At 37.0% G+C, this 12,078-nt stretch overlaps 1 protein-coding gene across 1 annotated transcript; it reads right to left on the reverse strand.

The window, feature by feature from the left end:
• Positions 1 to 1,115: 1,115 nt before the first annotated feature.
• Positions 1,116 to 4,491, reverse strand: mRpL3 (mitochondrial ribosomal protein L3). Its single transcript, XM_074085897.1, has 6 exons — positions 4,174 to 4,491; positions 3,793 to 3,880; positions 3,478 to 3,705; positions 2,644 to 2,939; positions 1,872 to 2,036; positions 1,116 to 1,422 (listed from the first exon to the last, which is right to left on the reverse strand). The coding sequence occupies exons 1-6, from the start codon at positions 4,221 to 4,223 to the stop codon at positions 1,170 to 1,172; spliced, it is 1,080 nt and encodes a 359-aa protein (XP_073941998.1). The 5' UTR covers positions 4,224 to 4,491; the 3' UTR covers positions 1,116 to 1,169.
• Between the last annotated feature and the right edge of the window lie 7,587 nt (positions 4,492 to 12,078).

The raw sequence follows: 12,078 nt of genomic DNA on the forward strand, positions 1-12,078 counted from the left end.
GCTTTGCTTTCGTAGGTGTGTAGTTTTAGTTTCTAAAAAGTTCAATATCTCAAAAACGGCTGAACCGATTTTGATAAAACATATCTAAGAACCATCGCTAGAAAACCTGCTTTAAAAAAAACCGCATTGAAATCGGTTTAAGAGCTACGGTGCCACAGACAGACAGACAGATACACATAGCGGTCACAATTATAACACCTCTCTTTTTGCGTCGGGAGTTAAAATCAGATGAGTCCAGATTCGTATCATATATAAGCGTATCGAGCACGCGTAAATCCTAAGTATGGACTACTGGACTGCTCACTTTGGGCATCAAATTTTACCATTATTGTCTTGTGAAAAAATACGGTCATCGTACAAATCATCCAAAAAATAGGGATCGCAGTTTCAAATCAGAACTTCGTATCATGATGCACTATCAAAATGCGTCCTAACTTACTTTATACCCATACGCGTATTTAAGACATGCGTTGCAATGAAAGTTGCGTACGCGACGTCGCATACCATCAAATACGATGGATTCCTTGATCATGTACAGATTGCTAGTGTAGTAACGGGAGTCTACTTCGTAGACGTCGCTAGATTCGCATTATAAAAATCCATCAAGCGCGCACGCCGGTAGTATGGCTACTGGACATGCTACATTTGGCATCAAATTTTACCCATTATTGTCTAATGTGAAAAATCCTTATCATCATAATCATCCAAAAAATAATTAATCGCAGCAGAACTTCGTATCATACGACGTCGCTTGTGAAAAAATATATCGTACAAATCATCCAAAAATCAAAGGACATGCGTTGCAATTGTTGCGTACGTGACATACCATCAAATACGATGGATTCCTTGATCATCATCTTTTCTCGTCAAAACTAACGAATGTAATTACTCGTCGATGCGACGCGACGATACGATACGCTAAAATGATAAATATGTGGACTGGACCCACCCTGATGTATAATGATAATCAAAAATATTTAGGTAAATTAAATACTCTAGGGTGGTAGAGCGTGCTCGGTAGCCGCACATAATGCTGGTTCAATGTTACGTATCTGCTGCGCGTGGCAGCTCGATCGTGCATTGCCCAAAACAGAAACTTTTCAGGCACACAATAATTATTTAAAAAGACTACGTTTTATTTTGGTGTATGTACATCTTATTATTAACAATTAATCCTCTTCAAATGAAATCGTGGGTTCTTCGAATGGATGAATAGATTCATCATAGTATTCTAAAGGAAGATCATCAGTAGGTAGGTGTGTAGGGAAGGGCGGCGCGGTTTTGTGCTTGCGCAGCGGGAGGACTGTGTCGAACATATAGCACATAGCACCAGTTTCACCAGGTATACCTACTCCTAACACCCACAGTACATTGTGCTTCGTATTAATACGTAGAATTTTTACGCCGCGTAGAACTCGCCAACTGAAAAAAAAAGAGGAAAAATTACTTGATTTTATTTCCAAACAACACAATAATTCACTTATTTCTTTTTTTTGTAATATCATTTTAATCATCAGGATTTTAAGATTGATTATCTGTCAAAACTGTGTACCAACAATGAAAATGATACAGAGGTTGATCAACTTTTTCTTGTCACTTGTTGCTATAGTTACGGTCTCCTGGGTCACTCTTTAAACCGTAAGGTTATAGGTTTAAAATTTGCCAAACATACATTTTTGTGGTAGTTTTAAGCCTCTTCTATATTTTGGTCATCTAAGAAGCATGTTAGTATAATGTGACACAACATTGCTTCTATTAAACTGTACTACTTTTGTCCCCTCGCTGACGGGACAGAATAACAACAAGAAATAGTTGATCCACTTGTTTAATAACTTGTGTTCTAAAAGTCTATGTAACAGTTAAAATAATACCTGTTGCCCATGTGCCCTGGCATCTTGGTTCCAGGCCAGACTCTAGCCTTTCCACCACCAGCACCTATGTTGCCAGGTCTCCTGTGAGTCTTGGTGACACCATGGGATGCAGGCATACCTTTGAATCCCCAGCGCTTCATTACACCTTGAAATCCTCTGTCAATACTAAAAAAATAACATTTTCTTTTACTATCAACACTAAAGTATTGAACCATTATAGGTTCGGAGCCACTAGAGACCCTCCCACAGTATATATATATTTCAATATTATTTATTTCACAAAGTAAATAATGTGGCAAGGTGGGGGGAAGGGGGGGTAGGTGTGTGGGGGGTGTTACAGTGGCTCAGAGTTCATGGTTGATTACTTGATTTTGTGTAAAAAAATACTTCCTATTTCTTATATTTAGAATAGTACCTGGGCGAGCTCGGGCTAAAACTCTTTAATAAGCAATTTCCCAGAAATAAGACCAAGCTAGATTGATTTGTCGTCCGGGACTCGTTCCCGAAAACCCCCACATACCAATTTTTATCGAAATTGTTGGAGCCATTTCTGAGATTCTGATTATATATATATTTAACCAAGCAATATATGAGGTGGTCTAGTGGTTTACCATGGCCTCTCAAGCAGAGGATTGTTTGTTCAAATTCAGGCTCTCATTTTGAGAAGAGGCCTGTGCCCAGCAGTGGGACGTATAAAGGCTGGGATGATGACAGTAACTTAGTACACAATTTGCAATTTAAAGGTCACAATATTGAAGATTATCACACTTACGTTTTTGCTCTTACATCAACATAGTCCCCTACTCTGAAGTGGGTAGCAGTCAAAGGTGTTCCTGTAGGCAAGGCTGCATGAGGTGATACCATAAACCTGCAGAGGTGTCTCTTGGGTAACATTCCCACACTGTCAAAAAGGCCACAGTATTCTTTGGTCACAATAGTGGGGTCAATTGTTTCTGATCCAACCAGTAGAGCACCCAGTCTTTTCTTTTCTTTCCACACAGGTTTCTTGACTACCATTGGATTGAATTCTTCAGGAGGTATATATTTAATAACATGGTTGTCCACAACCTGAAATTAGCAAATAAACAAAACAGTGGTAACCTATTTGCAAACTTACATCTTAGGTGCAATTTATAGATGAAAACATTTAGTGGATTGATTATTATTAATTGACTAGCTGGTGCCCGCGGCTTCGCCCCTGGTGTATGTTTTTTTTTTTAATTTTCTAAATCTTCTTTTATAAGAATCTTCTCCTGACAATAGCAAACACAACAAAAAAAGAATTAGTGAAATCGGTCCAGCCATTCATGCATGATGTTGTGACCAAGGGAAATAGGAATTCATTTTTATATATTAAGATATTGTTTCATTATATTAGGTCCAAGAAAAGGTGTGCTCTTTTAGCAGATATACTAAGCGGCACAAAATTTGCCCACTACATATAAAATTACCTATTACTGCATACATTTGAAGGTCAGATTTTTTGCACCTCAGTATTATATCATCTAGTTTTCACTAATACCTATATATTAACAAGATATAGAACATGTTATTTATGAGAAACAAACAAAGTTAACATATTAACAGCTTTTGATATTGCTTTTACCTGTAATAGAGTTGTCTGGAATCTCTTTCCATCCTTTGACCAAAGTGGATAGTTTCCTATCTTGCGTGCAATAAGCCCCACTCGCCGAGTAAAAGGATCCCACTGAGTAGTTGCTACTGGTTCACTATTTGACAAGGGAGACTCTAAGGCTGTCTGAACATTCATTTTATCCTGTCGAACTTCTTCAAGAAATTGACGATTTTCTTGAGTAAGCATTTCATCAGTCATCTGTTATCAATATAAAATTCATTATAAGGTAGGTATATAATTGATTTAGAACAACAAAATATTAAAGAATGAAGAAAATTAACTTACCACTCTTTCCTTTGGCACAAACCAGTGTGGTGGGCGATATCTAGGGGGTTGGTAACGGCTATTTTGTCTCTGCATGATATAATTTATCCTATAAAAAGAATTTTATTGTTATTATAGACATATTTAATCAGTGATGTGCTGATGTGGTTATCGGGGGACTAGGCAGAGGCAAACCCAAGAGCGAAATCTCATGCCCAATGCCACTACTTAAGGTAAGGTTAATATATTTCATGTTTTTACTGGATAAAACTTGTAAAAATTCAAGGCTTCAACTTCTTTGCACCGGGGTCCTTGGTTACGATCAAACTGTAACGAAGCTTCGTCACTGTATTCAATACTATGGTGGGCACGTTTCTAGTGACTGTATGCTTATAAACTTACTTGAGTTTGTTTAGACTGCTGCATAGTAATTTGAGACTAGAATTAGCCATGTTCTATTAAAAGATCTGTGTGTATTATTTTATTTATTTGTTGAATGACAAGTGCTTCTGATTGATTGGGTGCTGGAGAGAAACCGACTACTTTATACGCGCGTATTTGTTGAATTTATTGTTCTAAAAATTATAATCAAAGCTTAATGCGAATAAACACAAAAATATAGTCACAAATGGAAAACACAGGACAGCACATAGAGGTTATGTTACTACTGACACTGACACTGACACATTCCTATACATTACAATACTCTTTGACTGACACTGACTGCCTAACTGGGATTTTTGATTTGACACAAAGAGGAAACCGGTTTAGATTTTAGAGGGGGGGGGGGCGGTCGATTTTAATGAAAATTTGCACTTTAAAGTTGAATATTTCGCAAACAAACCACTGAATCGAAAAATCGTCTTAGCACACCCCTGATGTTTTAAAAGACCTATCTAACGGTACCCCACACTATAGGGTTGGATGAGAATAATAAATCACCCCAAACTTTACGTCTATGGGAGGTACCCTATAAACATTTTTTTAATTTTTTATTGTACTATTTTGTCGGCAGTTTACCTATATATCCGTGCAAAATTACAGCTTTCTAGCATTTATGGTCCCTGAGCAAAGCCGCGGATGGACAGACAGACAGACATGGCGAAACTATAAGGGTTCCGTTTTGCTAACCATTTTGGCTCCGGAACCCTAAAAATCGATTTAAACTTGTGTCTCTGTGAAATTAAAATTTAGACCCTGCTTATTAATAAAGAGTAAAAAAAGAAAAAAAAAATTTTTTTCGACATTTTACTTTGAACGCGATTATCTCGGAAACTAGAACCGACAACAAGGTACCTTTTCCCAGATAATGCCACATTTAAGCTTGTATTATATAGATTCTAATTAGGCTTTAAGATTATTGTAAATTAGTACTGTAAGTTAGTTTTAATTAATAATAATAATAATAATAATCATTTATTGCCACAGAAAATAAGACAAATATAAGCAGGTGGTAATGGGCTAGGCTCAGCATAAGCTGCGAGCAAAGGAAACTTGCAGCGCTGATTTTCAGCCTGCGCCCGTCCCACAGCGTAACAAGTTTACTCTAGAGCCGGGTAAATAAGGCTGCATTTTAAGAACAGAAAAGAAAATGCGCATGAAATAAAATGATAAATAAATAAAACTAAAAAGAACAGGTGGCAAGGCATCATTGCGAGTCTGTTGTCTTAGGTTCGGAGCTCTGAATTTGAGCTCTGGTTGAGTTCGAAACGCGTCAGTGCAGTGTGGGTTGCCGTGACCCATGCGCGCTCCCACAGTGAAGAGGTGGAGGAACCGCATGAACACGAACATGTTGCATAAGCGTAGATATCAGTAGATAATACCAGGTCGCGGGTGAGCAAAGTAATTGTTTTAGTTCATTGATTTATTTTAGGTTAAGTTTCCCGAAATAAAGATTTTTGAAGTTGATTTTTGCGACCCTAGCCCATACCGAATACTAGGGCACCACGATTCCGAGTAAATTAGGTTCATTTGTAAATAGTAAGTTCAGTAGTTTATAAGTAGCGATCAATAAAACCCGACATCGATAGCGAAAATGGCGATAATTCAATGCGGTTTCTGAAACCCTCGCTGGGCGCACCAGACCGCCTGAATTACCGCCAATTGAGTGGAGGCCATCTTCCCGCCGCTCGGGTATAAATACGACGGTCTCCCCCCTAGCGAGTCTAGTCGACTTCAGCGAGCCATCCGAGTGACTAGAACAAGATATCCCAGCGAGCCTTACGATATCTGCGACGACCCCGGACCCGAACCATCTCTCGAACCTGCGACTTGGCTTTCCAACTGAACTCTATACTTGCTCACCCGACGACCTTGGCTATCGATACCGGATTTTTCGATTCGCGATACGAATTACCCGAAGAAATACAGTCCACTACCCGAACTGCGAGTTTTTTCTTCTACCCGATTGATCCCAAGGCTGTCGTGTCGACGACAGCTTTATTTATACTTTCACAAAAATAATACAAAAGGTAAACTTAAGGCTTCCTCTGATGATGCCCATGACGCCAAATTAGATTAGGTTTTTCACAAAGTGCAAGTTTAAAATTACTTTTTAAAAGTGAGAGTTTACCTGCATTTAGTGACTTGTCGGGTCATGTGTTACCGCAACCTACACCATAGCATTTCCTACTTAATCGTCCGAAAAACTTGATTACTGGCATACAGCTAAGAGGTGTGTGGCACCATCTCTTGTAATTATTATGGCTTAAGGCCTAGCTGGCGTAACGGCCCGGCCGTGACTACGCGCTACCGAATGCGCGGCGAGCGATTTTCTTGTACATTGTGTTGATTTGTGGTGTTCAATAAAAATAGTTGTATGGTATTGTATTACTTGTGCTCAAAATCTTATTACTATAATAATTGATTTAAGTCATATTTCAATTGAAAGAAAACTTGCAAATGTAACACCTGATAGGTACACTAGCAAAGCTAAAAAAATACTAATACGTTGCCAGCCTAGAAGTCTGAGATGGAAATGCCTCTGGTTGTGCCTCTAGCTGTGTCTTGCTGATCAGCGATAAGAATAGAGAGTAAAATGGTGTTGCGATCTCGACGGACCTTCCGCAAGGTCCAACTTGACTAGTTGATCAGCTATGCGATCTTATCTTAGTGTTAATCCAATACAGCATTATATATAATGCATTATAATTAGTTCAGTTTCTTACATTTCCAATCAATAATTCATTTTATTAATTTTCAGGAATTCGTAAGAACAAAAAATGGAATTCTGAAGCAGAGTCCACGAAGAAACAGCTGACAAAATTGCAAGCGAAATTAAATAAAGTTTTAAGAGTCGAAAACTCGTTCAAATGCAGATTGGCACTAGCATCACAAATACGAAAAACTGCAATTTTTGAAATGCTCAACCATACAGATTGCACAGATAGAAAATATTGTATATGTATATGAAATTTAAAAACTGTTGTCTAATAAGTAATATCTCGGATTATAATAAGCTACACCGCCGCAAGCTATAACGTTACACCTGGATTACAATTTCTTGACATGTGATACAGAAAAACTGGCGAACTATATAGTTTGCATAAGTAATTGGAGCAAAGAGGTAAACCAAATTTTGGCAGGGAAATCAAATTGTATTGATAAAACCGACAGTATAAAAATATTAGCATAAAAAAAATATATCGTGGGACACTTGACACCAATTGACCAAGTACCAAACTAAGCAAAGCTTGTACAGTCGAGTTCAAATATATGAGCATAACCAAGGCTTCAAATATAAATGTACATGGAAGGGTACTTTTATATCTGAGCAGATTCATCAATCAAACATATGTACACATGAGCAAGCCTTTCAGTAATATCTACACAACTGGAAACTCAAAAATATGTTATCTACAAATATTTTTAAAATTATTTGATCTACTGAAAGTACATAAAAATATACGCAAGGGTTATGAGGAACAAGGATGTAGCCCTCTTGTTCTGAGAGGAGGCCTGTGCCCAGCAGTGGGACGTATAAAGGCTGGGGTGATGATGATGAGCTGGCAACGTCGCATTTTTTTACTTTATTATTACGATATCATGATTAATTATTTGCATTAGACACATTTACTTATATACTAAGAACAATTCTTACGGTCCACATTTTAATTTTTCATTCAATTTCTATGGAATAATCCGAAAAAAAAAAGAAACCGGCCAAGAGCGTGTCGGACACGCCGTAAATAGGATTCCGTAGCCATTACGAAAAAATTAGTAATATTTTTCGAAGGCTTTCGTATTTTATACGCAATCTTCCAAGTTTAGGTAAATTTTATACCTTAGGCTGCTATTTACTTTTAAACTACTAATAATTTTCAAGCAAACTTAACCGTTATAGTTTTCAGTCTAAGTTTGATATACTTACTATCCTGATTTTCTTCAAATTTTTCCACACAAAGGCGTAAAGGTATACGCAATCCGATTTCCGACCAATTCCACCAAAACTCCCGAGCCCGATTTTGTAACTTCAAAGTTCAAAATCACAAAAACGGCTGAACCGATTTTGAAAAAGCATGTCTAAGAACCATCGCCCTGATTTCAAATAAAAAAAAACTGCAATCAAATCGGTCCACCTGTTTAAGAGCTACGTTGCTACAGATAGACACGCATACAGACACACATAGCGGTCAATGTTATAACACCCCTCTTTTTACGTCGGGGTTAAAAATAGTGCTACGATTACTCGTCTGTACTCCAGTTACTCCGGTGTTTTCATGGATTCGGATTGTAGTAATACGAAACCGCTCTAACACGGCAAGTAGAATAAAAAACTGGCCAAGAGCGTGTCGGACACGCCCGAAATAGGGTTCCGTAGCCATTACGAAAAAATTAAGTAATATTTTTTAAGGATTTCGTATTTTGTACGGTATATTCCAAGTTTAGGTATATTTTATACCTTAGGCTGCTATTTACTCTTAAACTACTAATGATTCTCAAGAAAACTTAACCGTTTTCCTTTTAAGTTTGATATACTTACTACCATCCTGATTTTTTTCAAATCCCCCTAATATTGGACGCTAATATTTCGCAAACAAATCACTGAATCAAAAAATCGTCTTAGCAAACCCCTGATGGTTTTAAAAGACCTATCCAACGATACACTATAGGGTTGGATGAGTAAAAATAAATCACCCCCACTTTACGTCTATGGGAGGTAACCTTAAAAAAAATTTTTTAAATTTTTTTTATTGTTCCATTTTGTCGGCATAGTTTTCATATATATCCGTGCAAAATTGCAGCTTTCTAGCATTGATAGTCCTTGAACAAAGCCATGGACTGACAGACAGACAGACAGACATGGTGAAACTATAAGGGTTCCGTTTTTGCGATTTTGGCTCCGGAACCCTATAAAATTCTTATTCTTATTCTTTTTCCGCGGCTTCGCTCGCGTTAAATTTGGAGTAACATACATTTACCTTTTGCGATCTTTTTTTTTCGTGTTTTGTTTGATTGATTTTTCGGAGGATTAATGGAATTATACAAATACAGGCAGACGTTTTTTAGATTCAGACAGATGGTGCAAATTTTGTAATTCAAAAATCATATTTGTACCAACTTTGGAATCATCATCATCATGTCAGCCGAAAGACGTCCACTGCTGAACATAGGCCTCCCCAAGGCGAACTTTGGAATGGAATGTGCAATTTTAGAAAATGTTAAAATAGTTACGCATTTCCTTTCATTTCATTTTTCCTCGGGATAAGAATAAGTTAATTCTGTACACAGCCACACAGCTGTCCCTGTAATGTGAAACAGGCTTCTTTAATCTAGGGAAATCGCAAAGTTCCCGCGGGATAGATGTAAATCTTTAGTTCGATTTACAAAAAAACTTAACTGATAGAAAGCTACACTATTTTTTTACTTTAATCCCGAGAAATTGTAAAGTTTCTGCGGGACATGAATTTCTATTTTGTTCTATTATAACATTCTTAATTGTCAATGAGAGGCATTGTATCTTTGAAAGAATTTTGAAAATCAACTCCGGATTTGTATTCAATTATTTTTATCCGCGGAAATTTTGCATTTTTTCGGAGAAAAAGTAGTCTGTGTCAGTCAGGGATAGTGTAACTTTCTTAACAACTTAAGTAATTGCTTGTTTCCGAGAACTTTTTTATTTCAATTTATTTTCATCTTTTTAGTTATATATTTTAGTGTCTCATAAAATCATGTATACCTACATCAAAACTGAACGTACATGTAAAATTTCATATTTGTGCTTTAAGGAGTTCCGTCATGAGCAGACGACTCTGGCTGCAGCATTAGGTGTTGTCTATTATAAAAACGCATTGTCATTGAAATTAAACAACTGTGTAGTTTTTTTTGTTTGCCATTAACTTTTGAGAAATTCCCTTCTACGGAGATGACCCTGGCCAGGATGAACAGGATGTAACTGCCAAATGATTGGATTATTATCAGATTTATATCAGTTTGCCAAATCTACAGTCCCTAGTTTTATTAGTTTAGATTTCGAACTCTACGTCCATATGATCTTAGTTAGTTCTTAGTTAGTTATTCTAAATATGTTGCGGTAACAATGTAAAATTCCAAAAATGGAACCCTTATTGTTCGTCCCTGTCACATCACAGGCATTTTACTTGGAAACTATAAGAGGAATGTGAATAAAATTTTGAAGGTATAAACATACATACATAACATAAATTTCTGTAGTTAAAATACGACAATAAAACTTTGATTTATCTGATACAGTTGATGTTATTTCAAAGACTGCTTTAAAAATATGTTTCCTTGATTTTTTGTGTGTAAATAAGTAAAACATTTTACGGCCGTTCATAATATACATGATAAAGTTTTTTAAGAACCGGTAAAGACGATGACACTTTTTCGAATATTGTGTATGCATAATAGGTAATATTTAGAATAAGAATTATTGTCATTGTGAAAATTTGCTATAAATTGTTGCTACGCGATGTGACATGCACATGAAGCCACTAATAATCGGCTACAATCTAATTTTGAACATTAATCTACCGTGAGACTATCTCATAGTTACTTAAACGGAGTCAGAAACATGACGTGCTAGAGCATAAACGCCTTTTTCTAGCGTAAGAATATAGATTTTTATTTTATGTAGTTGATTACAGCCAGTAATCTCATTGCAAATGTATGTTTATCTACACCCATATAGTATATCCTCCATTATGCGTTCAAAACCACAGATTACGACAGCCACGACCATCATTACGATATTGAATTCTATTATGACCACGGCAGTACAGCACGGGGGATACAGAAATCTATATCGTAATGAGATTTCATACATCATTCATTACAGTTACAGTACAGGTGCAGCAGCGGGGCGTTCACCAGCAGGCGCAGGTCGTCGTCATCGGGCGCGCACCGGGCGCAAGTCGTGGGGCAGACATACCTAGTACTCGTTGCAATGCAGGTCATTCTCAAGGGTTCGCGGAACACATGATAGAGGATTTAATATATGGATGTAGATAAAATATTTGTATGCAACTGTACGTAATTAGGCCTTAAAACACTCATGTGACCTCTATTACGATACAGTTGCATAAACTACTATAATACTGCAAAACATAGCCCATTACACACGCACAAACGTCACGCCTGTATTCCCAAATGGGGTAGGCAGAGCACACGAAACGTTACCGCTTCGGAACCACTTTTAGCAATTATAGGTTTAGTTAAGTTTGACAAAAACGGTACAATAGTGACAGGTTGCTAGCCTGTCATGATATAAATAAATGGCAATTGATAAATCTGAATTAAAACTTTACTTCCCTTTCTCTATACCCTTTATAGCGCAGAGAGATCTCAGCAAAATAGTAGCAAGTAGACCATTGAAAAAAGTAAAACGTGGTACATTAACATTTGGTAAGTACTGATTTTAATAATAAAATTGCCCAAGTGCCGTGAACTTGGTTGTCTTCTTCTATTCGGCACAATCTGTTATTCTCAGTATTGCACATGTTTTTTTGTTTAAACATGTGCATTATTGAAAATAACATTTTTACTTAACTCGTCACGCATCCTAGAGACTACATTAGTCCCTAACTTTTTTTGTGCGGGAAATGTCCTAGAGACTACCAAGTAGTCTTAAGGACATTTCCTGCACAAAAAAGTTAGGTACTAATGTAGTCTCTAGGACGCGTGACGCTAATTTTATCTATAGCGTAATATTGATAATCTATACGTAGCTATGCATACGTAAACATACATATCTATATGTATATCTAGGTACACATGCATAGGCGCGAGCTTTAACAATGAGAACTAGATGGCACCTCTTTCCATACGAACCAATACAAGTTCTGAGAT

Source organism: Choristoneura fumiferana, chromosome 3, assembly GCF_025370935.1.
Source record: "Choristoneura fumiferana chromosome 3, NRCan_CFum_1, whole genome shotgun sequence".
Taxonomy (NCBI): Eukaryota; Metazoa; Arthropoda; class Insecta; order Lepidoptera; family Tortricidae; genus Choristoneura; species Choristoneura fumiferana.

Excerpts from the sequence above, each read along its gene's own strand:
- mRpL3 (XM_074085897.1), bottom strand. The coding sequence starts at position 4,223 with ATGGCTAATTCTAGTCTCAAATTACTATGCAGCAGTCTAAACAAACTC. Across the intron at positions 2,940-3,477 it reads TCCAGACAACTCTATTACAG|GTTGTGGACAACCATGTTAT; the intron begins GTAAAAGCAATA and ends TGCTAATTTCAG. Across the intron at positions 1,423-1,871 it reads CCAGGGCACATGGGCAACAG|TTGGCGAGTTCTACGCGGCG; the intron begins GTATTATTTTAA and ends TTTTTTTTTCAG.